This window comes from Oryzias latipes, chromosome 9 (assembly GCF_002234675.1).
Source record: "Oryzias latipes chromosome 9, ASM223467v1".
Classification (NCBI taxonomy): domain Eukaryota; kingdom Metazoa; phylum Chordata; class Actinopteri; order Beloniformes; family Adrianichthyidae; genus Oryzias; species Oryzias latipes.
Window position 1 is genome coordinate 13,801,414 of NC_019867.2, and position 27,991 is coordinate 13,829,404.

Here is a 27,991-nt window from a genome sequence, read left to right on the forward strand (position 1 = left end):
TTTTGTTCTCATAAAGAGCCCAAAAACATGGATTGAACGGTAATCATAGACATGAATCAGTAACCCACTTAGACATAGTGGGTTATGGAGTTTGATGCTGGCCGTGGCACAAACGCGCGGCTCAGTGTCTGGATGTACAGTGGGAGGAGAGACAAGAGGAGAAAAAAAACCGGGGGGAGGACAGAACGAGAGACAAGCAGCAAGCAGGAAGGGAGAACACCACATACGCGTTGCTGGTGAATTATTTTTGAAATAAAGAAAGACTAAAGCCTTTGCTCCTCTTATTCCCGAGCGGATCGCCTTGGGCTGGGAGCCGTCCTCATGTGTACCCCGTGCTGTGTCTCGCAGGTGAGGAACAATGGGACTTCTGGACGCCTGTTTGCCTGTAAACGCTACATCTCTAGGTCGCATGCGCCAACGGTTATTTCGGTTTTGTTGATAGTCCGCCGTTTGATGTGCGCTCGTGTGTGTGCGTTTGTTATCCTCTTTTCGTTGTCTTTCATTTATATAATCAAAATTCCAATTTGTATTCAACCCGGCGAGAGAATATCAGAACCTAATGAAGACAAAGCGGAGCGAAGCAAGGCCAGCAAACAAGCTGCTGGGAAAACTAACAGATCCAGATTGAGATCTTCATCCCATTTTAAGAATGGCGGCTATAATGTTTCCCCAATTTAACTTAGAAAACTTTTAGTTAAAATGGACATCAATGTCACCAAATATTTTATTTTTGTTTGTGTTTAAAAGTTAAATAAAATGTAATATTAAGAGGTCTGCAACCTTTAATGCTGAAGGAGCCATTTGGTCCAGTATCATGCTGACCAATCAGAACCAAAAACGTCCTATTTACGGTTTAGATCAATTGACTTTATTTATGTTTTTTGCAGCCATTAAGCCAGTCATTTATGACATTTAGCTTTAAATATTTACAAAAATTGAATAAATTATGTTATTATATTGATTCGCAAAAAACAGCTTTAAATAATTTTACTTTGACAGCAAGATCCTTTCAAAATAAAACACACCATGTGTAAAAAAAAAAAAAGAAAAAGATCCTCCTACTGCAGCAGATTTACTAAAATGAAAAAACAAAACAGCAAAAGCCAAGTAACATACAGCATCAGTATGAATGGATGAACAGTAGATTTAACTTTTATTGTCGTGTTAATAATCTAAACATGAAACTCAAATAACTAACAAAAAAATTTAAAAAAAAACAGCAGTAACTATGTTGTCTTCAAATTGTTTTCTTTCTTTTTTTTCAAATCCAAGGTAGTGTAGTAAGTATGGTAACTAAAAACTTCTTTAGATTAAATTGATACATTTTAGGTTTACAATGCATGTATATAAGAAAACTTCAAGTATACTGTCCCACATTAAGTATAGATTAAGTATAGGTGTAGTATAGAATGTCTGTAAAATACTGTAAAATACTTATTCATTGTGTTTAAGTACTAAGCACAATATATGCTTTCCTTTTAGTTTTCTGATCTATTTTAGTGGTTTATTGTGTCGTAGTACTTTTAAAAAAAATAAAGTGTTAGGTAAAGGTTTTGCTTATTTGGGAGAAACTGGCAAAATTGTTGATTTATTGTCTAAAAATTATTGATCACTTTTTTCATTACTAGTATTGTACCTCATGAAGCAGTTATGTGCTACTTAAATAGCATTTCTTTAATTTTAAGCCCCCCCCAAGAAAGAAATTGCAATATCAGCATTTAACCAACAAATCTGTGTTGGAAACTGTGATAGTTCTATTTCCAAAAGAGAAAAGAAAAACATCATTTGGTAAATATTAAGCTCTAGATGACCCGTTTTAAAATGATAACGAGGGATATAAATACTCTGAAGGACTAGGTTAGGGAATAAAAGCAAGTTAGAGGGGATGGCTCTCAAAGTAGGTGCCCTTCTTTTTCTAAAAAATACAACGAACAGATTGTTTTTGACCACAGGGTCATCTCTGTCCTGCTGCTCAAGACGGGTTTAATTACACTTGTACATCCCTTCTTTTTAGGGGATCCCTCCCATTTCCTGTCCCTTTCAAAGACGGAGAATGACGTAAACAGGATTAAGAAAAAATAAAGAGCAAACAATGAAATCAGCTGTGCTCTGCAGCTTGGGTGGTGTATTAATCCCCGTCACGGACACCCATTTATTTAGACTCCATTTGTAATTGTCTTCATGCTTTTTAGTAACTTATAGGATGGTGCATGTGGCACACTTCAGTGTGGATTGATGTGTGGTCTGTTAATTTCCTCTTTAACTTAAAGGTAGAAATTTAAGAAGGGTGGGAGTTGTTTGGGTTCACTTTAAGGCGAGCAGAATGCGTGGGTCGCTCGCTTGTAATTTTGCTGTGGGTTAAGGAATGTGTGTTGTGATGTGGAAAAAAAACTTGATTCCCACACTGAGCATTTTCCAAAGTGCTTCAAGGGTTGGGTGTGCAGCAGGCAGAACAGGAAATGTGTGGCTGTCTGTAAGCACTACAACCATGGTGCAGGATTTGGATCCACTGATAAAACTGCCATAATGAAAAGTTCTTGAGGGAGATTAGAGTATTACTTATTGCACATTCTGTCCAGTGTCTGGATCTTTTTTTCCCCCTATTTGCTAGCATTGGCTTCCCTTTGTTCATCAACTTCATCATAAATAATAAAAATAAGTCAAAATTGATGGTTTTTTTGTCTAGTTTTGTATTTAAAGCTAAGAATTTCACTTGAATAAAAAAACCAAATACCGTTGGAAAGGTAAAATAGCAGCTTAAAGGCTTTTATGTAACAGTTTGATGGCTCTGATAACTGACAAGCGTCACTTTCCCCCATCCTAGTGGTAACAGTCTCTCACAAGCAGAATTTCTTTCACAGCGGCATGATTAGAATCTCCCGCCAGCATTGCATATGCAAGAAATGCCTTCTAATTTCAACTTTGGCAGGAATGTGGCTGGTCAGCAGTAGCAAGGGGGTTAGCATTCCCTTAGGAATGTGTCTGACTGTAATTCATCCCCTTTTGTTTCAGTCTGATATCTTTCATGGCAGAGAAGATGTCTTTCTAGTCCTAATTTCCAATTACTTAGTTCAGTTTTCACTTTTGTGCAAGAGTTACAGGTTCTGATGTAACTTTGTGAAACTAAAACTGACTCTTGGGGGAATTTATTGTAAAAGTCAGCCAATATCCGTAGATCTTTGTCATATTTTCGACCATCTTCCTGCTTCTGTCCAGTGTTTCCTTTGTTAAACGCACTTCTGACTGTTGGGTTGTTTGCCTCTGATATTCTGCTCTTTGCTGTTGATTTATTTTCGATCCACTGGGCTAAAGTTTTTCACTGTTGCTTGTAGCCAGGGTCTGTGTTTACTAGGAGGGAAGTAAGGCCTCCCTTTGTGCACAGGAAACAGAGCAGTGATACATTTTTGCTGTGTGTGTTCAGCTGCCTAGCGGTAAAGACAATAGTGAAAGTAGCAATGCTATAACCATTGGGGAAAAAGATCCTGCCCCGTCTATTCAAGAGGGGTCTTTTATATAATTATTTTGCCTTGCTCAGGATTTTTTTTTTTTTAATCTCCCCACTAATTTCCTGTGTCTGCCTTCAACAACACACTGTTGTAATCTGATATTTCGAGGGTGTGTCTGTTCTCTCGGCTTTTTTTTTAGCTCACTGTTTTGAAGCTCCATCACACTGGGAATACCCTACATTTTTGTTCACTTTTGTGTGATACATTAATGACCCACTCCATTGAAATTTGTGTTTTGTGTGTTTTTAATAGGTTTTAGGGCATTTTTCCCATGATGGAGGACATGAATAAATTGCATTTCTGACCATTTCCTGATTCAAATGATGGTGAACAGTTGGAAAATCACCATTTGAAAAAGAGCATTAAACGTGACATAGAAAACACACTGGGCGGGGCACAAGCTCCCTACTCTGAGCTGACATCTTGCTTAAACTGTACGGCTGGATAGCTCCCATATTGTTTGCTGTTTTTTGGGGCACCTGTAATCTTTATTTTGGGGGTGTGAAGGGCTGTACGCTAGTGGGAGTGAGTGTATATAGATGGGTAATGGGGTAGGGGGCGGGCTTTCTATGCACCAACATTCCGGCCCACAACTTACAAGCAAATTTCTGATAAATTCCTGCTGCTCTGCAGAAACTATGTCCAAGAAAACAACACTGGTTTTTGGATTTTGGCTAAAAACTGTGTAATCATAAACAAAGACCACTGGGATCACTTTTACATCCAAAGATGATCTGAGTGGGACTTGAAGAAATAGCCATATTGAGCTGTTGCTGGGTCCACCCTTTCCTTCCTACTGTAGGAAGTCTGCAGAAATTGTCATGACCACATGTCTTTCATGAATCCTTTATGCTTTCCAAACTTTACAGTGGTAGAGTGACCTATTTTTTCAATGAGTTCATTTATATTTCATAAGCAGTCCTACGCTGTGATTCAGAAACCTCCTGTTGTTTTTAGATTGACCCTGACTGTTTATATTTCAGTACATTTCAGTCCTTAACTGTTTTAAGGATAATAAAGCAGTTAGAAGCTTTGAACTTGAACTGCCACTCATTTGAAAAAAAGCAATTTACAAATTTGGTATTTAAAATCATGAGTGCACAGTTTTTGTGTTTTCTTCTGTGTGTTGTCAAGCTTTTATAAAAATGCCTTTCCTGATGGCTTCCTACTGGTATAACCTGTTTTTATTGGCATTGGGCTTTGGATGTGTGTGTGGGGGTGTGTGTGATTTTAACAAAGTAACATCATCACTTATCCAGGTCCCAAAAACTGGTAGCCAAACATTGGACAGCTGCAGATTACTAGGTTAGTTGTGATGGAAAAAATGTTTAAAACAAAATTGTAAAAGTTAATTATTTTTCCAAGGAAATGCATGGAGCTTGTTAAAGTTCCACAAACTTTTTCTTTTTCTTTTTTAGAACCATAGGTTCATTGCAGGTTGAAATTCTGGCTGGGATTTAGGTCCATGGAGGGTTACGCTGATGCTAACGAATGACACCATTCTGGATGAGTGCATTTGTAACAAACCCCTGATTGTTAAGATGGTGTTAAGTTCAGATACACCAGCCACCTGTCACCACGCTGGTGGAGCAGGCAGCCAGTGGAGGAGGGGATGGATGACCTGTGAAGTGGGTAGGGTCAGGCGCGGTTCCCATGGATACTCTTTCTGTATCGAAGTGTGGTGGAATTCCTCTTTTTTTTTTCCTCCGCTCCCTCAATGTGCTTGTTCCTCCTCAGAGCTGGGTGTCAGAGCCCCCTCACTGTGTGCAGTCAGCTTGTGAAACATCCCCTAACTAATGAAATCTAAACACCCTCACAACTTGAATAGTTTTGTTTTTCTTCACCGCTAACTTGCAGGTTGCTGCGGCTAATTAATCGCCTTTATAGAGACATGGGTGCAGCAGAGACTATAGAATGGGATTATACTGTTCAGTCATGTGAAGTCTGTCGGGGATCAGGAAACATGGAATAAAGCTTAACATCTATCAGACATGAGACCAAAAATTCGTAAACTTTGTTATTGACTTTTTCAGAGATGCATTGTGTAATCTTGAGCATCAGGCCTGCAACTTTTAGGTGTGCATAACTCACTTTTTAAGACCAGAGGTATCTAGGTTTGTGAGGGAAATTGGAGTTCAGTTATGGGTTTAATAGAATCTCATGCAGTTTATTCCATCTCATTTCAAGTAAGCTGTTTCAGGTTATTGGAGGCTGGATAGCTGCACTTGATTTATTAGTCTATTATATTATTGTTCGTGCTACATAATCTGGTTTTCCAAGTGAAGCTAGAAGTTCTCCAAAAGATCTTAAGGTTGGTTATAAGTTTTTCGTCAATTTAATGTGTTTATCTTGGACGTTAATGCTTTCAGAGGTCCTTGTTTGTGGTGTAGTATAGGCCTACGATGTGTGTGTGATATGTTGTGACCACTTATGGTGATGTGTGCACATGAGCAGCAATGAAACAGCTGCAGACTTAAGCTGTGGCTTGGGAATGGATGGATTAGATCTCAGGTTTAAAAGTATTTTTCTTAGAGTGACTGAGTCTTTTACATTAAAGTCCCACTCCGACTAGCTTTTGATCTTTTCTAAAAGCGCTCCCAGTGGTCTGCCAAAATTAAAAAAATGATGTTGTTTTGTAGGACATAGTTTCTGATTTAAAAAAATATATATTTTCTTCATATATGTCCTCAATCGTGCCAAAGATGCTACACCAAAAACACAATATTCGTTAAAGCGAGTCTTTAATGTTAGAGTTTGAAGCTCTATCATCTGGATGGAGCTCAGAGTAAAAACATTCCTTCAAATAAAGACATCCCACACTGAATCTAGCCTCAGCATTTGCACTTTTATTTTACCTCCAAACTGATGCTCCTATTTCCTACATATGACCATAAAAACTAAGCAACACAGCAGAGGGTGAGACTCACCACACAGCTCCTAGAAAATTCCACTTGACAAAATGATCCAAAACCAGAAAAAGAAAATAACTGACCGGAATTTTCCCTCGGTTTTATTGGAACAAAGATTTGGTATTTGGTTGCCATCTCGCAAAAATATTGACAGAAATGCAAAACCCATATCTAAAGTGGATGCTCAGTATTCTGCCTCTCCCTCCCCTGAACTCCATAAAAAGAAACTAGACCTCCAAACAAAATATAATTTGATAGCAACTGAAAAAACAGAACAGCTTCTGTTAAAATCACGGGGATATCTCTATGAACATGGCGACAAAGCTGGACGTTTCTTAGCACACCAACTGAAGTGTCGTTCAGCTGCTCAACTTATTCCCCAAATAACAAAAAAAGATGGCACACTGACTATTGACCCAGCAGAAATTAACGAAGCATTTACTTCCTTTTACTCCGACCTGTATATGTCAGAAATGACAGAAGATTGCTCGGAGATGGAAATGTTTTTAAATAACTTAGAATCCCCTTTAGTAACAGAAATACACAGGACCAATGCAGAGCTTCCACTGGACCATAAAGAAATCACTAATGCAATACACTCAATGCAAAATGGTAAGGCTCCGGGCCCAGACGGGTACCCTATAGAGTTTTATAAAAAATTCTCAAACAGACTATCCCCAATACTACTTGATATGTTTAATGACTCTCTCTCCCGTGGCTCCCTCCCCCAGACATTAACTGAAGCATCAATTACCCTTCTCCTTAAACCAGGTAAAGATGGTAAAGACTGTGGCTCGTACCGACCCATCTCTCTCCTTAACTGTGATGCAAAGGTCTTAGCTAAAGCCCTCTCTCTTCATTTAGAATCCACAATACAGGATGTGATCTCTGATGATCAAACTGGTTTTATGCCGGGGCGCCACTTATTCAAAAATGTACGCCGACTTTTTAACATAATTTACTCTCCTGCCTCTGCAGCAGAGGCAGAAGTGGTAATTGCACTTGATGCAGAGAAAGCCTTTGATAGGGTGGAGTGGAGATATCTATTTGCATGTTTAAAGAAATTTGGTTATGGTCCCAACTTCATCTCCTGGATCAAGCTTTTGTATAAATCACCCAAAGCCTCCATAATTAGTAATAGCAAGCGGTCACAATATTTTCAGTTGTCACGGGGTACTCGCCAGGGTTGTCCTCTCAGCCCACTACTATTCGCTTTAGCTATACAGCCCTTATCTATCACACTAAAAACTTTACCATCAATCAGTGGAATTCACAGGGGCGGTGAGGAACATAGAGTATCTTTGTATGCAGATGATTTATTGTTATATTTGTCAGACCCCATTCTAAACGTCCCTCACATAATTTATGCTTTGAGGAAATTTGGGGCTTTCTCTGGGTACAAATTGAACTTAAGTAAAAGTGAATGTTATCCTGTTAATGATCTGGCTCTCCAAATACAAAATGGCGCCTTGCCATTTTAAATGTCCACAAATGGCTTTAAGTACTTGGGTATCACTATTACAAGAGATATGCAACATCTCCATCAAAAAAACTTCTGTCATTTATTAGAAAAGACCAAATTAGACCTAAAGAAGTGGAGGACTCTTCAACTATCCCTGGCAGGAAAGGTTAATTGTGTTAAAATGACTGTACTCCCATAAATTTCTTTACCTTTTTCAGTGCATCCCCCTCTACATCCCCAAAATATTTTTTAAATCTCTTGATAACATTTTTGTCTCATTTCTGTGGGATGGAAGGAAACCTAGGATACGGCTTGAATTGCTACAGAGGTCTAAAAATCAAGGCGGTTTAGCCTTTCCCAACTTTCAGTACTATTACTGGGCTTCAAATGTAAAGAATATCTTACACTGGCTCCACAGTCCGAGTGTGGACTGGTGCCGTCTTGAAGCTGCATCATGCATCTCAACTTCCCTCCGTGCTCTGGTCACCTCTGACTTGTCTCTCTCTGCCCTTAAATATACCGATAACCCAGTCGTCATAAATACTCTTAAAATATGGTTTCAGTTCAGACGGAACTTTGACTGTGGGGATCTCCTGCATTTGAGTCCCATAAATATGACTCACTTGTTTCCCCATGCTAGACTGGATTCTGGTTTCATTCTCTGGAAACAGCAAGGTATTCATTTGTTCAAAGACATGTACATAAACTCTGTTTTTGCTAGTTTTGATGATCTTTCAATTAAGTTTAATCTCCCCCGGTCTAGCCTATTCCGTTACTTCCAAATTCGCCACTTCCTTCAGCGTCATACCCCAGACTTTCCATATTTGCCATTATGCTCAGGTATTGAAGCACTTCTAGAAACTCCAGTACATCTTAGAAGATTTATCTCAAGGATATATGATCAGATAACTTCATTAAAAAACACAAATCTTGTAAAACTCAGGACAGATTGGGTGAATGAGTTGGGGGAGGAACTGGCTTTGGAGGACGACATATGGAATGATACTTTACTGAAAGTAAATGGCAGCTCCTCCTGTGCAAAATTAAACTTAATACAATTTAAAGTTGTACATCGCATCCACTATTCCAAAGCTAAACTAGCAAAGATCTATCCTAATGTAGAAGCCAGCTGTGATAGATGTCACCATACCCCTGCTGACTTAACACATATGTTCTGGCTGTGCCCATCTCTGATGTCCTACTGGTCTGTCATTTTTAAAACATTGTCACAAGCTCTCAAAATTAATCTTGAACCTATCGCAGCCATGGCTATATTCGGCATCACAGGTGGAAAACAATCTATTCTAAGTAAACAAAATAAACATATCATTGCTTTTACAACACTACTTGCACGTAGAAGGATTTTACTTCATTGGAAGTCAAATAAACCACCCAAAGTGTCTCCATGGTTTAGTGACTTGTTACAATTTATGGTGCTAGAAAAGATTAAATACACTCTAAGGGGGTCCAGAGACAAATTTCTATCTGTGTGGGGGCCGATACTATCCTACTTTAATAAGCTCAAAACTGTCCCCGAGTAGCAGCTTCCGACAACTTTCCTGTTTGCTTGTGTTGTCACACTGAGCCTTAGTGGTGCACACCTGCTTATATCTCTTGACGTAATCACACTTTAAATATAATTTTTATTTTCTATTATCAGATTTTTCATATATATATATATATATATATATATATATATATATATATATATATATATATATATATATATATATATATATATATATATTTTTTTTTTTTTTAAATTATTATCTTTATTTTATGTTCTGTGGGATGGGGTGGGAGTGGGGTTCAGCTATGTGTTTGTCTTGTTTACAAAAAAAAAAAAAAGAGAGCATTGTTTGTATAGTGCCTGACATGTGACCTTGTTTTTGTACATGTTCTGTACTTTTGTTGCTCCATTAAAAAAAAAAAAAAAAAGAAATGCAAAACCCACATTGGTTTCATGATGTGGAAATTTGCTTTTGCAACATTACATTGTCAATTTTTGCCACAATTGTCAGCTTCACAGCTAAATAGATATGCCAGAATCTGGAGGTCAAACTGGCAAACTTGTACCACTCTTACATGTAAGCTTTCCACAACTTAAGTTTCATTTCACAAAACGTCTATTTTGTTGTTACACACATAGTGCCACAACTCGTCACTGCACTTTTATCTCACCGCACAAGCGTGACTGCAGTTTTGTGAGTCACCACATATAGTTTGGCATGACTACATGCAGACTTTGAGAGGGGCCTTTCCCAACGAGAACACAGCGATTGTTCCTTTTCCACTGAGACATGTCTGTCAGAAGAGACTGCAAACATTTCTGTGTAAAAGCGTGTGTTTTGTTTTGAAAGGCTTTTCCGTCTGTTCGCTATTCTTTCTATGAAGAAGCGAGAGGAAACATGCCTTGTGATCGAAACCATGAGTCTGCAAAGAGACAGGAACTTTTGGAAATATTCCTCAGACAGTTTCCACTGTCAATTAAGTTGCCATACTTTGAATTGATAGAAAGAAATAACTAATTTAATTCATGTGAAAATCAAACCTTACACAAATGTACACAACAAAGAACCATTTTCACGGATTGCATTTAGAAAAGTCAACAACCTAAAAAATGGAGTGTTCTGTCTCTACACAGGGTTTTATTGAAAATTTTATAGAAAGTTACTACACCTTGGGGGCTTGTGGGGAAAAAACAGGAAAAAAGGAAAAAAAGAAACCTCATGTAAAAAGTAGAGAAGGATGTGAAACAACCACATTTTCTTAAAGAAACCTGAGAATGTCTTTAGTTTCCCTTAAAGACTTACTGAAACACTTTCTTATAAATGTGCAGATTAAACTGTTTTAATTTTTTTATTCATTATAGGGGATTTTACTGTCCATTGTCAATAGAAAATATTTTCAGAATCTTTCGAGTTTATAATCTTTTGCATCTGTGTTTAATTTTAGTCCAATGTTTTCCTGAAATGCCAATTGTTTAATTTATGTAATCATGTAATTTTTTGTATTTCTTTCTCTCTGTTTGTTTGCTTGACCCTTTTCTGTCCAGCTGGCCTGCTGCTGTGGAGCAGCGGCCTGCTCATGCTGCTGTAACTGCTGTCCGAAGATTAAGCAATCCACGGGAACCAGATTAATGTACGCATTGTATTTCCTGTTGGTCACTTTCATCTGTGCTGCCATGATGTCCCCCACTGTGGAAGAGGAGCTGAGGAAAAAGGTGAGTACACCCAAGCTCATTTAGTTTGCTGCAATGACTTTAAACTACTACTAACAGTTTTTTAGCCATTCATCCACTTCTGTCATTCACTATTTCAATATTCTGGGGGGGACAAACATGTTTAGTGAAATTTTCAAAATGCCTTTGGTTTACTTTTTTCGCGTTGTGCTTGAGTCTAAACTATTTGGAATTTGGAAAGAGAATTTTCCCAAAACTTCATATGGATGTTTTTTTTTTTTTTTTTTTTTTTAACAAAAATGTGCACTGGAAAGCAAAGTTCTGCCCAAAATGAGTTGTTTCAGAGTCTGGCCTGAAGCGGTCATCTGCAAACTATTAACACTTTGAAGTGTAAACACACTGCTTAGAAAAACAATGAACCCAACGAAACAGCTTTCAAACAATTGCTTTCCAAGCACATTACTGATATTTTAGATTCATTTAAATTAGTTTTGGTTATTAATTTCGATTAGCATCTTTTATTTTGTTGGTTTGCTTTAGGACCGAATAGAAAAAAAACATTTTAGTTAAAAAAGAAATAGTGGTGCATATAGATGCGGGACGATGAGCTTCTGCTGACTCTGTTACCATGGAAATGGATGAGCCTCCCTGACTGAAAAAGTTATTTGGTGACAATATTTGTCCACCAATCTTCCTTTTCCTTTGAGCCCCCTTTCTCAGTCAGAGGCAGTAGTTCAATATTAAAACGATTTCCAACTGAGGATCTCCTTGTGAGATGAGAACTCTGCAAAAAGGAGCCATTCAGATGCAAAATGGCCTCTGATAGGACCACAGAATGCATGTCGTGTTGTGCACACTCACACACAAACTCCAACACACAGTCATGCACACTGTGTCAGTTACTTACTGAGCACAGTGGGAAGTCTCAGCAAAGAGAGCAGCCATTGTGCGAACAAGAGCGCTGCTCTTTACTGAAAAGATTTACAGCAGTGATGCTGCCGGGCCCTTTTCCTCCTCACCCCAGCTCTATGGTCATGCTAATATACACCTCGGAGTGAGACAAAAGCTCCAAAAATAGACGTTTGGCTTTCTGTTGTAATCTGACTCCAATCTTTGCAACACACTGAGGTGATGACATCTCTATATCCTGGCTCTTCACCTCAAGTTTAGAACCAATACTAATTAGTAAAGTTGAATTAAATCTGCAAGCTGCATTGAAAGGCCTTGTATCATGTGTTCTCCAGGGTCTTTGGCTCTAAGAGAAATGATTCGTCACCTGACTGGATGACTGGATGTGTGAGGAACGCTTGAGCTTTCAGTCACATCCAGGGGGAGTTTTGTTTTCTGTTTTTAAACCCCATTATCTGTGTTGTCCCTTCAGATTAAATACATATATATTCATAGTAAATATCATGGCAAAGGGAATTCTGATATTTGCCTCTTTTCTTTTACATTTCCTCTGCCTTTCTGACAAAAGGGGATTCAACTAATTCATCTGTGCACTTTGTTTTCATGTCAGTTAGTTCAAAGAGCCCTCCAACAGGCTGCAGAGGATGAAGGATGAAAGCGGGCTTCGTGCAGAAAGAGATCGTTTAATTGCAGCTTGTTCTCTCTTTCTGCCGACTTGAAGGCTTAATAGTGAACAGCGACCATTGAGTCCTCTCACCGAGGCCACGCAGCTCTCAAGAACAAACCCACCTCTGTTTCTGCACCGGAGCAAAGGTGGCGTTTCTCTCAAGCACCACCGTTGTCCCATATATTGACATTTAGCATTTTTGCTTTTGTCCTTCAGATACCGTTCTTCAGCGAGCTTTGTGTGAAGATGAAAGCGGGGGAGAACTGCAGCACTCTTGTTGGATTCTCAGCTGTTTACAAGATGTGCTTTGGAATGGCTTGCTTCTTCCTTTTTTTCTGTATCCTCACCATACGAGTCAGAAACAGCACAGGCTGGAGGTCAGCCATTCATAACGGGTATGAAGAAGTATTTCATTTTTTCTCTTTTGTCCCGTCACTTGGAGAAATCTAAGATTAAAGATAAAATCAGGTATTTAAGGTACTCTCCTGTTAGAAAAGAAAACACTTAAGTACAACAGTATCTGTCAACAATTTTCAGGTTATGTTTTCTTTACATTTTACTATCTAATTATGTAAAAGAATCATTTTTTTCTAAAGTTTTTCCTTCTTTTCTCTTAATCAATTATCAGATTTTGGTTATTGAAGTTTGCTTTGTTGGTGGGTTGCTGCGCTGCGGCATTCTTCCTGCCAGACGAGGACAACTTTTTGAAAGGTAAACATGTGACCCTCACTTTCAGAGCCCCAACACTTGTGACAAAAGTTGGAAAAACAAGGAAAAATAGTCAAAAGTAATTCAAAACCTTAAAGAAAGTTCTGTTTTTAGAATTTATCGAAGTGTTTTTGTTTATTTCTATCATATTTTCTTTATAGTAACCGTGTAAATACATTTCCTGTGCATTTTAACTTTGATAAAATGTAATAAATGAAAAAAAAATTTTGTGCTACCTTTATATTATTACTTCAAAACTCACAACTTGATCTAATGTGTCACATCAAGTGTTATTAATCCTAAATATTTACACATTCTTTCACCACAGTGTGGCGCTGTATTGGGGCTACAGGTGGGGTCTTCTTCCTGTTTATCCAGCTCTTGATGTTGGTGGAGTTTGCTCACAGGTGGAACACAAATTGGTGAGGGCTACATCATGTCACTTCTATACTCCCTGCCCTTCTTTTTTTTTTTCTTCATCTTTAAGAGACTAGGGCATCTTTTTGTGTTGTTATTTTAGTCAAAAAAAAGCTGTAGAGCACTAGCATTAAAAATAAGGGCACAAAGGCTCAGCCTCAGGAATAAGGCCACTTCATGGAATATTTGTTAGTTACTACATAAAATCCGGTTTAAACAAGTCAGGGCTGGTGTTTTATAACACAGAAATGTATTTAACCAGTTACATACAGATGGCTGAGAACTTGGGGCATCCAATATAACACAACAGTGTGAATTCTGTTTTGTAAAATGCATAAAAGTTTGGAAAGAGAAGCTTTCTATTGTGGACTCACTGATGTGAGTTTTCAGCTAACTGATTCCAGCTATCAGGGCTAAACTTTTAATTATACTTGTAAACCTATTTTGGACAAAACGTCTTTTCTTTAATGCACCAATAAACGATTAATTTCCAGAAAGGTGGCTCAGTGGTTAATAAGAAGGATATTCTTAAAGAATTTGCCTGTTTGTGCACACACAAGCATGTACATTATTTTAGAAAATTTCAAAAGAGATTCTTTGTCACATGTTTGTGCTGTTATATAATAAAAAGTGCTAAAGCAGCTGCAGATCTACCCCCTCTTCTCCCCTGGGTGCAGTTCTATCCCTCCCTCTGTTTAGTTTTTTCGCTCTTAAAGTCAATCCTACACGAGTCTTTGTTTTTTACCCCACTACAAAAATATTTCCATTGCTGTAACTTATTCTCCTGCATATGTTATAATCTTTTCCTTATATTCAGTATGTTTTTTCTTTCTTTTTTACCCTCCCTTCGTGTTTCTGCCAACAGGAGTTCAGGGGTTGAGTACAATCGTCTTTGGTACGCAGCTTTGGCGTTTGTGACTCTGGTTCTCTTCACCATTGCCGTGGGAGCATTGGCCTTCATGGGGATGTACTACACTCACCCGGAGGCCTGTTTGTATAACAAGATCTTCCTCGGAATCAACGGCAGCCTCTGCCTTGTTGTGTCCATGTTGGCCATCTCTCCCTTCATACAGAAATGTAAGCAGCTAAAGAGTCTTGTTTTCATCAAGATAGAGAGATAGATAGAGAGAGAGAGAGAGGGAGAGAGAAGACTTTATTTGTCCCATGATGGGGAAATTCTTTTGTCTGCAGCAGCAAAGTGACATTCAGAACAGTGTAACATTATAAAAGAACAGAAGAACATCTGGATTTGTTGCACTGGATATTTAGAGTACATCAAACTTGCTGTAGTGTTAAAAATTAATCAATTTGTTTAATAGAAACGGTTGCTTAAGTGAAAAAAATGATATTTTGTGTTTCCCGTAGTGCAGCCCAAGTCTGGCCTTCTTCAACCAGCGGTCATCAGTGTTTACGTTATGTACCTCACCTTCTCAGCTTTCTCCAGCAAACCCAAAGAAGGTGAGTTCAAGAAAAAAAAAACATGTCACCATCTATAAGATTGTAATTGGATCACAACATTGTTAATAGTATGCAAGAAACACTGAGGTTAGCATAAAAGGTGGAATTTATATATTGAAAGTTTTATGGTTGGATTTTTGCATTTATCCATATGATAACATTTTTAACATGTTGGCAAAATCAGAAAACATATTTAGACATATTTATTTTCATTTAATAAAGACACAACTCCACATTAAAGTTTACTGGGGTATTTTAATAGATAATTTATTGGTTTTCTTCCTTTTAGGTGAATTTTTCTCTCCAAATTAAATGATAAAAACAATGGTTAAGAGATCAAGCTTAAAAAGTTTAGATAAACAGTTACAGACCTTTGTAAATATTTGGACATATGTCTAGTCTTGACACATTTATAGACACTTTGGCAGATCGTACTGTAGCTCCCCAATCTTGAATTATGTTTCCAGCAATCATTTCTCACATTTTAATATCTTTGTGCCGATTTTGGCCGAGATGTTCACCGTTACAGGGGCTTTTGGGGTTTGCTCCATGTATTCCCTCCTCTCCTTTTGCTCTTTTCACCTATAAACTTAGCTCAAATGTTCACCCAAAGCCACTGTCTGACCTTTAGAAATATTTAGACTCTTCTTTATTCACTCTTGTCTTATTTGTTCTTTTCCAGTGGTGGAAATTGACGGCGGAAACACAACCGTATGCGTGTTCCCCTTCAACACTGGGTCAGAGAGTGACAAGAAAATCGTCACTGTTGTGGGAGGCTTCTTCCTAGTTGGCTGCATCATATACTCTTGGTAAAGAAAACGTTCAAATCCTCACATCACATATAAATGCAAAACCTCTACTCTGTAGATAAAAGTAAAGAGTTTTTGTTTAATATCCAAAATAAGCTGATACAGAGCATCATAACCTGCACAGTTTGCATTGGCTGCATCTGTAGGAGCAGCACTATTTTAGCAGCGTGTTTGCAGTAACTGTCAGAGATGGGAGTTATGGCTTTTTGCTTTCAAATGGAGACATTCTGTCTCCTGTGGTCATTTCCTGAACAGGAGCAAATTAGACCCTGCAGTCTTTTAAAACTGCATATGACTGGGAAAAGAAAGTGATAAATCACAATTGGTCGTCTTCCCTTTTCCCCCTCCTCTCTCTAGTCTGACCTCCACTACCAGGAGAAGCTCTGCAGCGCTCAGAGTGTATCGGAACTCCGAGCCGGAGGCAGAGGTAGAGTTATTTTGCACCAAAATTTTTTTTGATGTGTTGTTAGTAAAACAAGTGTTTATCTGAGTTTGTGTATAAAATCATTTCCCTCTTGCAGAGAGCTCGCTGTTTCTTCTGCTGTGGAGATGACACAGGTAAAAAAAAAGTCAATGTTTTTCCAATAGAGACATCATTAGGCATAAATACAGTTACACAGTGTGTTATAGTATGACTGACACTCAGAGGCTGCACTATTTGCTATTTTCAATCATTGGTCCTCAACCCCATGACGTCATTGTTACTATGAGGGCAGTGTGCAGTAAAGCACGTACATGTGAAAGTCGACACTGCCATCTGCTGGAAAAAGACAGAATTGTTTAGGAAAAACAGTTAACGGCTTCATTTTTTTATATTCATTTGTAAAATAAAAAATAATTAGACTATATATATATATTTGTTTATTTCTTTTCTTTTCAGAGGACTACGATGAGGAGAAAACTGGTTCAGGCCAGGATGTGATCTACGATGAGAAGGAGACAACCATCTATAATTATTCCTACTTCCACTTTGTCTTCTTCCTGGGCTCTCTTTATGTCATGATGGCTGTCACCAACTGGTTTCAGTACGTTTAAGTACTTGATAGTGAAAACAGCCATGGGATATGAGCACAACAGGATTTCCTAAGCTGTGTTCTTCTCTTGCAGCTACGATGGTCACAGGATCGAGAAGCTGTTGGATGGGAGCTGGTCGGTCTTCTGGCTCAAAATGGCCTCCTGTTGGGTCTGCCTCTTCCTGTATTTGATGACTCTAATTGCTCCTCTGATGTGCCCAAAGCGGTTTGAAGCCTAGATCGTACGTCACCGCTCAAATGTGAAGCAGCTCTGATCTGTAGGATGTTATCAAGCTCAGCTCTCTTGCTGGGACAAGGGACCAATCCCCAGCTTTCACTATGGAGGATTATCTGTTGCCTTTTTATTAAATATAGAAGTGTCTTTGTTTTACAATGTTGAGCTGTTACTACCTTTGTGGTCATTTTTTCAGTCTTTTTCTATAACTGACTGAAGGTTTATATGAAAAATGTAATGTTGAGATTCGTCGCTTTAGAAAAACTTTCAATCTAAGTAGATTCCCGGAATATGTCACACTGAAAAATGAGCTCATTGTCATCTGTCCGTTTTTGCTTTCCAAGCTCTGTCAGATATTTCAGTTCTGTGAAATTGTAGTAGCAAAGTTTTGAAGCAAATTTATTTCCAGAACAAGTTATTTATTTAAGTTGGAGTTTACAAGATAAAAATACATTTAATTTGATTTGGCCGTAATTATTGATTTCTCAGGCTAACATTGAAGCTGTAAATGTTTGTGTTTTGTTCTATTGTTCCTTTTGTAGAATATTTCTATGCAACAGATCAAACTCTTCTCCATCTGGGACACTTGGTGTTGTTGCGTTTTCATAGACAATTTTTGATCATGTCAGTGTTCTTTTAAAGCTGGTATTTCAAAGAAAAACCCATAATTTATGCATTTCCAGTCATCATTGTGCAGGGAAAGCCTTTCATTTCGCGTGCTTTATGGTGAAAAAATAATGTGGCGTTTCACTTTTCTAAAGGGAGCTGCAGTGTGGATCATTTGCCAAAGGTAAACAATTCTCATGTTTTGGTCTGTTACAATAAAAAAAAATAATGTTGTCATGCAGATGTACTGTGATAAAGGCTGTGGAACTTCTTTTTTTACATACGTCTACATTTAATGAATAAGATAAGGTAGCAAGACTTTAGAATCAAGTTATACAACACTGGATGTTGAGTTTAATGGCTAATTAAGACCCCCACCATGTAATCTCTGTGTGGGGGTGTTTAGAAATGTGATAACCTGCAAAAACCAGATCAAATTGTTTCAGTCAGTAAGTTTTTTGTACTTTTTTCCAAATTTTATGCTTAAAAATACCTTTGTATGTACATTTTGGCTACTGTGCATCAATCTGTGGACTTTGTAACTAGAATTTTTGCATGGCATAACTGCAAATCTGCCTTTTTTCGGAAAACATCTTGCATTTTAGTTGTATTAAAAAGAGTAAAAATGTGGTGCTCAAAGTTTTGATGCTGCAGAAAAATGTAAAGAAATGGGTGAAATCGGAGAAAGCTAGAAACTACGATGACACAGAGAAACGCATCGTAATTTTATTTAAATAAAAAAAACAATGTGTCATTCCTTTAATGTTTTTTTCTCATCCTTTCAATAAAGCATATGTGGAATGCCAATTTTTGTCTTTGTTTTTGTCTTTGCCACTAGTCACTAGTAGTAGTAAAAATGAAAATAAAACAACAGAGATTTTTTTCCATTGTGTATACATTTGATTATATAAATGCATTCAGAAATAGCTGCTTCACTTATTGATACTTTTACTGGTTTCTTAAAACTCCATTACCAAAACCAATTGCCATCTTTCTCTTTACTCTTCCGTCTTCATCTCTTTGCCGCAAAAACCTTAGGCCTGTGCTCTGGATGGATCCTGGTAATCCTCTGGAATATTATCTGTGGCAATAAGTTAAGCAGATGTCTGAAGGCTGATTTCCAGCTCCCATTTCAAAGTGGCCTGCATGCAGAAACTCACCGTTGCAGCGGTACTTTAAGTTGGACCAGATGATATTTTCCTGAGAGAAGCAGAACACACCCAGCCGCCCACCTCTCATGCTGGTGTCAATGATCACCCCCGTGTCCGCCACCAGCTCGGAGCCCTCATAAAACCGAGCCCTGGTGCACACATGATTTAAACGAGACAGTCGCTCATGCTGCGTTCGTGTTTATAAAATGTGTGTGAGACATTTATTTGTCTTACCTTATGTATCCAACCTGGGGTCTGTGCTGAAGGAACCAGCGGTAGGAAACTTTGTCCTTCCATCCAACATTCCTGGGGTCTTTCCATAGAAGTTGCACTTGGTCTGTTGTGTTTCCTGTGTGCCAGAGCGAGTTCCTCATATACTCCCCAGGACCTGTTCTAGACTTCACCACCTATTGGAAGAAGGCCATGTTGGTTAAAAGAGGGAAAGATGTTTTAGTAGTGGACAAAAGCAAAGCCTTCAGTCCTCACCTTGAGCTGTATTCCTGGCTCAGCGACAGCCCTGAAGGGTGAAGCCTGCCAGTAAGTCTGTTCTGTCTGTTTCCACATTACAACGTAGAAGGAGGAGGAGTCTTGGTAGCCGAAAATGAAGCCAGCATAGTCATCATCCGTAACTGTGTTTACATGGAATGTTCCTTCAAAGTCAACACCGCTGAATGCTGTGTAACCTACAGATGTGCACAGTACACAGATGCGTCAGCTCAAGGAACAGGACATGAAGAGATGGAGCTTTGACATTCAGAGGGACATCTGTGCTCACCTACAGCCAGGCCCGGGTCAGAGTTCATGGTCTGGACAATCTCCATGCCCTGATAAAAGAAAGGAGAACAACTTAAGTAAGAAAACCCTGGTTCAATCCCAACGAGTACCTGTCTGTGTGGAGGTTACATGTTCTCCCTGTGCATGTGTGGGTTTTCCTCCCAAGGTCCAAAACTGCTTCACGTGTTACTTGATGTATTAAAGTTATACCTGGGTGGGAATTTGAGTGTGGGCTGTCGTGTGGCCTTGCAAAAGACCGGCAACCTGTTCACAGTGTTTCCCACCTTTGCCCAACTGGCTGGGATAGACTCCAGCAACCCCATGATCTCAATGAGGGTTAAGCGGATTCAGAAGACGGATGGAGAGATGGTAACTTTCTGGCCACATTCTGAGACAGTCTGCCACTGCTTTAAAGTTAAGAAAAAAACAGGTGAACTTGTGTACCTGGTTAAGTACCACCCAATTAGGGTCGATTTGTGACTCCCCTTCCGGGTCGAGCACCACGGTCTGATATGCTCTGAAGTCAGTCAGTGTGACCTCGGCATTTTCAGGGCAGTGGTCAATCCTGTCAATCACGTTGTCTTTGTCAAAGTCTCCTTGGCAGGCATCTCCAACTTTGTCCACTGCAACACAACCCCACAACTCACCGTCACACAACAGCAGGCCAGACTTTGCTCAACGACCAAAACAAAAGCAAACGTGACACAAACTGTCTGAGTCTTTTTGGTCACGGTTTGCAACCAGTCTGCAGTTGTCCTCAGTGTCTGGGATGCCATCGTTATCGTCATCATCGTCACATTCATCTCCCTGCAAACAAAGACAACATGGAGCGGTGAAAAACACACAATATGAATCCAAAGTGTGGTCAATCTAAAAAACAAGGGAAGGCATAAAACCATTCCATCCTTGTCAGTGTCCAGCTGAGAGGAGTTGATGACGTCGGGACAGTTGTCTTTTGTGTTTTGGTGGCCATCGCCATCGCTGAACACAAATGAGCAGGTGAACACAATGATAAGCCACTTGTAAATGATTGCAACCCCCAACAACACAGGTTGCTTTTACCTGTCTATGTTGTCATCGCATGTGTCTCCTATAAGATCATCATCTGAGTCCGACTGCAGGCAAACACAACAAACATTCCTGATCAGGAGTGCTATCCAAGTAAGCCGTTTCTACCTATTGGTTCTTTGTTACCTGGTTGGGGTTGGCCACATCAGGGCAACTGTCACAGGCATCCCCAACACCGTCGTTGTCTTTGTCCCTCTGGTCTGGGTTGGGAACTTTTTGGCAGTTGTCAAGAATGTTTTTTAAGCCTGAAAAACCAAAGAAAAAATCTATTTCGCTTGGCACAAACTGTGCAGAGTTTAGCAGAATCAGTCACATCTGCAGACAGCAGAGATTGTTTAAAACGGAGGACAAATAGTTTCCAATGGCCTTCAACCCTCGTTCGAGGTTTACCATGGAAAAATTGTTTAAAAGAGCAGACAGACATGACCAAACGCTCAACAATCCAACCCCAAAATCAAAGATTAAACCAAATGATCACCAGGTAGAAAACCTGCCAAACTCAACAAAAAGGAGGTCATCATACTTGTGACCAACAAGGTTTCCACAGAAAACTTACTCAAATGTAAACACGTCTTTGAGAGTTTTTATCTCACATTTATCACACACCTTGAAATATTTGGACATTTTAATTTCAAAGCAGTAACCCTCGTGCTATCTTAGATGACCCCACCCTTACATTGACGTGTTCTCCCTACCATGACAAAGGTGGATAAAGGTGGAAAGATTTCATGTAATCCATGGACACCAGTGAAGATCACAAATCATTGAAGAAAAAAGGTTCAGAGCACTGTCTAGTGGGTCTAGATGACCCAACTCCCAATGGTAAAGTGCCTAGGATAGCACAAGGGTTAAACATTTTCAAACTAAGAAATTCAACTATCAAAAAAAGATATGAAGGAGGACAGATTTGCTCAGGTTACGTCTCTGCCGTTCCAGTAAAAGTGGCAGACCTCTAATCGGAAGATTGCAGGTCCGATTCCCGCCTTGCCCGCCCGTGTGTTGAAGTGTACTTGGGCAAGACACTGAACCCCACCTTGCCTCAGGTGGAAGGTTGGCGCCAGTGTTCGGCAGTGGAGCCGCCATCTGTGTGTGAATGTGTGTGTGTGAATGAGTAATTGGGACTGTAACTTTAAAGCACCTTGGGCCTTCAAGGAAGGTAGAAAAGCGCTATGCAAGGGTGCGCCATTTCTCATCATTGTTCGCCAACAGTAATGACTTAATGAACCGTCAAAACACTCACCATCCCCATCTATGTCATCATCACATTCATCTCCAAGACCATCTTTGTCAGTATCTTTCTGTGATGGATTTTCCACATGTTTGCAGTTGTCGCAGGCATCGCCATGGACATCTTTATCCGTGTTCTTCTGGTCCACGTTAGGAACCAGCCAGCAGTTATCCTGGTTTTGACAAATGAGGTCCAACATTTATAAAATTGGTGACAAAATTGTATAGTGCTTTGCAAAGTGTATTAGCCAAACATATGTGAATCACGTGCATCTTCATTGATAATGCCATCACTGTCTGCATCATGATCACAGGCATCACCCATCCCGTCCCTATCTGCGTCCTCCTGCCCAGAGTTGGGGATGTACAGACAGTTGTCCTGGAGATGATAGAACAAAAGTCAGCCAGAATACTTTTTAGCCCAGGGATGTCTACACTTTTTGCAAAGTGGGGCTGTTTTAGGGAAGTCAAAATGTGTGAGGGCCATCCTTTTGAACCCTTATAATAACATTAAATGCAAATGAACTATTAAATGAACTTTGCATTTCAATTTGATACTTTTCATTTCTCTACATAGGGCAGAATTATACCTAAATACATATTTTAAATAAATAAATTACAATTTGATATTTGAAGGCCAGAAAAAAAATAAAGAAAAAGTCAATCTGGAAAAAATATATTTTGTCAAAATTAAATCTGGGTTCATACGATATGCTACCTATTTTTCATGATTAAATGCTCACTGTAAACTTCTAAATTTAAATCATGTGAACATAGAAACAATCATAGATCATAGAAACTAATCTGTTTCTCTTATATGGCTCCTAAGGCCCATAAGGTTGCTACCTCAGGTTTACTACAGCTTATGACGTAATATGCTCAATCCCAATTAATAAATCATAGTTCTTAAAAAGTGTAGGGGGCTATATTTCATTGATTTTATAGCAGAAACCTGCGGGTCGATGGAAATTTGATAGAAGGATGAGGGGATAGAATTCTGTACCTTCTTACAACTGTTGTCGGTGCACAGGAGCTTGTTGTCAGGATAAGCATCAATATCTGTGTCCTGGCCACACACATAGCCATTGCCAGCCCAACCAACTCCACACTAACACCAGAACAAAGAAAGGAAGGAAAGTAACGGACATATTTGGAAAATACATAGTTTAGTTATATTTCTTTTCACATTGAATTCTCACCACACAGCTAATGCTGCCATCTCTTTCCACAATGCACTCCCCATGGATATCACAAGGACTGGGCTGGCCATTCGGGCAAAGCCTGGAACCATGGCAGCCTCTTATCTGGTCACCTGTGAAGCCAGTCTTACAGTCTCCACAGCGGAAGGAGCCCTGCAGAACGCAGAAGAGAGTCAAAAGTCCAGACCCTTCTTTAAAAAAATGCAGAGCAGTTCATGAAGCAGTTCCTGTGATCTTACTACAGTGTTGTAGCAGTGGGAGTTGGCCGTGCAGCCTCCATTCAGAGGTGGACCAAGGCACTCATCGACATCCTCACACACCTGGAAGGAACAATGAAAACCATTTTCGAAGAAAAATACTACTTTGGTATGTGTATCCTTTATTGCTTAAAACAAAATGTTCAACAGATAAAAGCTTTATTTGAACAGAAGCTCAGCGCTTTCAAATAGCAAAATCCCTGATTTTATTAGACTCTGAGTAGAGCCCAGATGCGCTCAGTAAACTTATATATTTAGCAGGTGTACCCCTGTTAAATAGGAAAAAAAGTTTGATTTGTTTTCTCATTTGAAGCAGATGGAAACCGATGGACTCAGGTGCTCCAGTCATTCTACTCGAGGAGAGGTCATGAAACCATTTTCAGCCAGTTGTTAAGATCCGTTTTTTCAATGCATTATTCATGAGCATAAATTATTTAAGTTAGTTTCCTTTTTCAGAAATTGATGTGTTAGTGAGTGTGCTCTACAGTGTGTGGGAAACCTACCCAAGAGCTACACTTTTAGAGAATTTTCACAGCAGTTTATCCCTGCTGAATCAGCTCAGAGCCATAAAAGAAAGCCTTGATTTTTCACTTGAGGGTCCAGGAGCTTGTTTTGGGGCATTATTGCAGAAAGGGTTAACATTACAATAATGTCCTCTAACTATTATGTAGTATCTTTATTATTTTTTTAGTCCTCTAGATTGTCAATTTTGCTCTGCAACAAAGTTCAAGTCAGTTGTCACACTTGTCAAACAAAGTAGACAAAGTAGCTTCAGTAAAAACCAAACAGCTAAGAGTGAAAGCACATTTTAAAGTTGGTGTTTCAAATATTAAAGTGTTTGACAAACCAAAGGAATCCTAAACCAATATCATTTGAACTGTCAACACTTCAGTGGGGAGGTTTATTGATGGTACAAGTGAATAAAAGCCAAACATAGAACATCAGCATTAAGTCCCAAATCTTTAACATCATAGGCAAAACTTGGCTGTTAATGTCCCAACCTGTCATAATGCTACTCTAAAACAATTGACACACAATTGGAAACAATAACAAACAGCTGGTGATTTTAACAAATTAAACAATAACAAAAATCCAGTAAAGAATCAATTTTCAAAACCTGACCGGGCTGTCCTGCAAACTACCATTGTTCACAAGTCCCCAAAACTCAAGGGGTCTAAAAGTCCCTGCCTGTGATGTTGAAGTGTACTCAAGTCAGAGTCTCGTATCTCGTATCCTTGTATCCGACATCAACATTTACATTGTCTAAAAGGTGCTGGAAGGATTGAGGTTTGATCAGCACAGGACTTCGTAATATGAATCAGATCATCTGTTACAGAGTTTGAGAATCGAATGTGAGTCCATGTGCTGAACAGTAAAAGTTGATTGAAATTTTGCCTTGTGGGACAAAAGCTCAGCAGAAAATATGGTTTACAGTAACTGAGAATCATGAATCAAGAGTTTTTAATGGTAAAAGTCGAGGCAGCTAATGCTTTTCAAGTTCACATACAGTAAATTTCAATGAAGAGTCCTTTCTTCAGGAATGGAGGGCTTCATTCAGGAAACACACTTTAAATGAGAACAAGTCAAAGTATCCAAGTACTTTTTTTGGGTGTAAAACCTTTTTCTTTCTTCTTAGAAGTCCATCTGGAAGCACATTACTGTAGCTGTTCCAAGGCATGAAACTATAATTATTATTTTACATGACTATAAGCCTGAAGGCTTGACAAAACAATCTACTGATTTATACTTTACTTTTTATTGTACCTGTTTGTGTGACTTAGCATAAGACACTCCAACTCCATCTATTTCAGCTCCTACGTATCCAAGAGGGCATTTTTCACAGCGGAAACCAGGAGCCGTGTTCACACACCGGACGCCAGGAAAACATGGATTAAACTGGCACTGAAACACAGGCGGGACACGAAAACGAACATCATCTGACATCTCACTATTTTCACTTATTGCAGCACACATTTGACATATATAATCCATACCTCGTCAACGTCATCACAGTTAACTCCATCTCCAGTGAATCCATCAGGACAAGGTGCACACTGGAACCCCCCTGATACTGTTGGGATGCACATGTTCTGTCTGAAGCAAGTCCCAGGCGGGCACTGAGTCAGGGGCTGAGGCTGCATGACAAACCGCAAAGGACTTGGAACTGCGCCTTTGTTGGCATCCATGTTTGTAGGACTGCCTCCAAGTCCTGAGCAAAATGGATAAACATAATGTGAAATTTCGGTTTTACGTGTAGATACTTAACTCCATGACTAAATTGCTTGGAATAGAGCTTCTTACCACAGGCCAGACACTCTGCAATGGTATTTCTCAGAAAGTTTGTCTCTTTAATCTGATTTGGAAAGAAGCAAAAAAAAAAATGTATTTCAGGGTTAATGAAGTGTTCAAATTTGAGTATTCTTTTGAAATAACTGCTAACAAATATATATTTTTTAATATCTTTCTTGAGAACTCATATATACAAGTACATAAGATAAGAAAACTCCAGTTTTTTGTTTCTTCATCTTCCGCAGTTTTTCTTCTTATTGTGCCAGAAATATGATGCATTTAGGTGTTACCCTTTACTATTTTTTCTATGATGGGCTAAAAAACAAATTTTTAAAAAAACATTATAAAGAAATAATCCAGCTATGTTTATTGGTCATACAAAATACGTTTTATTGCATCTTACTGTTTAAGACATCCTATATCAATAAAGTTTTTGATTGATTAAAAATAGTGTAACCTGGTTGTGGAGCAGCTCTCTCATTTCAGACACCATGGCCTTCAGCTCCAGCATGGTCACCTGATCTTGCACTACTCTTCCTCCCTGTATGCCTGAATGGATTTCACAAATCCTATATTAAACATGTGATGCATCCATATTATAAAATCCATGCTTCTGTTTATAAGTTTAACCAGTTCAACTTAAACTTACCCAGCAAATGCAGAGACTCTGGTTCCATAATGCATTCCTGCAGAGTGGCCACATTTTCTCTGGAGTCGTCTATAACCAGCTTTAAGTCTGTTAGATTATCCTAAAAGAAAGCAGTGATACTCATGTCAAGCATTGTATATTGTGTGTTACTGAGACTATAAATTCTTCTTTCACCTGTCCACCTGACTGCAGAGTCCTCAGCGCCACCTTGTTGGGACCCGGAGGGAGTGACCCAAACGCAGCTGGCAGATCATTTAAAGTGTGAACCAGCCTGCAGTCGACATACATGTCGAGGCGAGGAGGGCCGCGCTGTAGACCTCTGGCGTGCAGCATCACGTGATGGACCTGCCCGTCTGCCAGGGTTGGGTGGTTGAAACTGGTGGTGCCAAATCTCCCATCAGTCTTCTGGTAACGAAGAGTCACTAAATATGGGGCAAAAACAAAACAGGTCAGAAAATATGTATGCACTAATGTAGCATAGTCTGGTTTGACAACATACCTTTATTGAGCTTAGCTTGCACACTTAAATCCAGGTATTTGTTGTTGTCTTTAGGGTTGTAAACACTGAAGAGAGAGGTGGGGGCTTTATTAAAAAGCCTGAAAGAGGAGAGCAGGAAGGCTTCATCTCGCCCTTTGTTCTTCAGACTTCCTTGAAGCAGATCTGGCAGGCAGTCCGGAGACACCAGCAGGTCATACACTAGCAGGAGGTAACAGGAGGGATTTATTAGAGAACGACACTACCCTGCTTTAGAAGTATTGAACACATTCTAGAGACACAGCTAAGGGCCTGTATATAAGACTCAGCTCCCAGCTGCTTTTTAAGTGGCTCCAGAGTGTACTGTAACTGCGACTGCAGAGTTACTGTAATGTGGGACTTTATTATGTGTGACATTTTTAATGGTTTTGCATGCACATATGCATGTGAACAGTCATACCAGTGTCCTGCTGTTTTGAGAGCATTAGACCGAGCCGCTGCAAACTCTTTCCACTGCAGCACGTGCTCACACTGCCAGTAGCAAAAACTCAAGAACCCAAAGTAACTGTTTTTTAATAGAAATAAATACATTGGAGGCAGTTTGTGATTGTTTTGGAATATCTAACAGTGCAAAATCACAAAAAAAAGTTAAGTCATTGTGAGCTAAAAACGATTGTGTTAAGATAACTTAAACTACATAGTAAATTGTTTGCAAATAGAACATTTAACATCTGCAAATACTAAAACTCTCTGTGTCAAGGTTTCCAGAAAGACGTGGATGGAGTGGAGCAAGTACTTACCAATACCCTGAGCAGTGACAGTGAGTACCAGCTGCTGCAGGACCAGAGACAGAGCAACCGCTCTGCCACACATACCTCTCATCAGCACTTGGGTGAAAAAAAATCTGGAATATATATCCTCCTTTGGTCATTAAGAGCTTCAAAGAATAGTGTCCTTGAAAAGCAGAGTGCCAATAGAGGTATTGTGGCTTGGTGTCCACAGGCACAGAGTTTCAAGCAAAG

The 27,991-nt window shown here is 39.2% G+C and overlaps 2 protein-coding genes across 3 annotated transcripts; one reads left to right on the forward strand and one right to left on the reverse strand.

Moving 5' to 3' along the window:
* The first annotated feature begins 147 nt into the window (after positions 1 to 147).
* serinc5 (serine incorporator 5) lies at positions 148 to 18,687 on the forward strand. Of its 2 annotated transcripts, none has more exons than XM_004072424.4 (12): positions 148 to 348; positions 10,933 to 11,100; positions 12,851 to 13,029; positions 13,263 to 13,345; positions 13,671 to 13,764; positions 14,625 to 14,836; positions 15,125 to 15,217; positions 15,900 to 16,026; positions 16,384 to 16,453; positions 16,548 to 16,584; positions 16,907 to 17,051; positions 17,134 to 18,687. In XM_004072424.4, the coding sequence occupies exons 1-12, from the start codon at positions 322 to 324 to the stop codon at positions 17,276 to 17,278; spliced, it is 1,380 nt and encodes a 459-aa protein (XP_004072472.1). In that variant the 5' UTR covers positions 148 to 321; the 3' UTR covers positions 17,279 to 18,687. The 2 variants fall into 2 exon arrangements, with proteins under 2 accessions (XP_004072472.1, XP_020561635.1); XM_020705976.1 differs by lacking the exon at positions 148 to 348 and adding an exon at positions 12,303 to 12,780 and having other exon boundaries at positions 10,989 to 11,100.
* Positions 18,582 to 27,985, reverse strand: LOC101162687 (thrombospondin-4-B). The gene is made up of 23 exons (XM_004072625.3): positions 27,770 to 27,985; positions 26,994 to 27,191; positions 26,669 to 26,916; positions 26,495 to 26,594; positions 26,303 to 26,394; positions 25,858 to 25,909; positions 25,551 to 25,765; positions 25,321 to 25,458; positions 23,539 to 23,619; positions 23,300 to 23,452; positions 23,104 to 23,208; positions 22,372 to 22,479; positions 22,114 to 22,273; positions 21,000 to 21,118; positions 20,868 to 20,920; positions 20,702 to 20,786; positions 20,516 to 20,612; positions 20,250 to 20,428; positions 19,807 to 19,855; positions 19,518 to 19,714; positions 19,266 to 19,438; positions 19,041 to 19,180; positions 18,582 to 18,961 (listed from the first exon to the last, which is right to left on the reverse strand). Exons 1-23 carry the CDS (start codon positions 27,849 to 27,851, stop codon positions 18,915 to 18,917), a joined length of 2,871 nt encoding a protein of 956 aa, XP_004072673.2. The 5' UTR covers positions 27,852 to 27,985; the 3' UTR covers positions 18,582 to 18,914.
* Positions 27,986 to 27,991: the final 6 nt, after the last annotated feature.

Coding starts and splice junctions, on each gene's coding strand:
- serinc5 (XM_004072424.4), top strand. CDS start 322: ATGTGTACCCCGTGCTGTGTCTCGCAG. Junction 349..10,932: donor CCCCGTGCTGTGTCTCGCAG/GTGAGGAACAAT, acceptor TTTTCTGTCCAG/CTGGCCTGCTGCTGTGGAGC. Junction 16,585..16,906: donor CTGCTGTGGAGATGACACAG/GTAAAAAAAAAG, acceptor TTTTCTTTTCAG/AGGACTACGATGAGGAGAAA.
- LOC101162687 (XM_004072625.3), bottom strand. CDS start 27,851: ATGAGAGGTATGTGTGGCAGAGCGGTTGCTCTGTCTCTGGTCCTGCAG. Junction 23,209..23,299: donor ATGGCAGCATTAGCTGTGTG/GTGAGAATTCAA, acceptor TTCTGGTGTTAG/TGTGGAGTTGGTTGGGCTGG. Junction 20,429..20,515: donor TGACCAAAAAGACTCAGACA/GTTTGTGTCACG, acceptor GTTGTGTTGCAG/TGGACAAAGTTGGAGATGCC.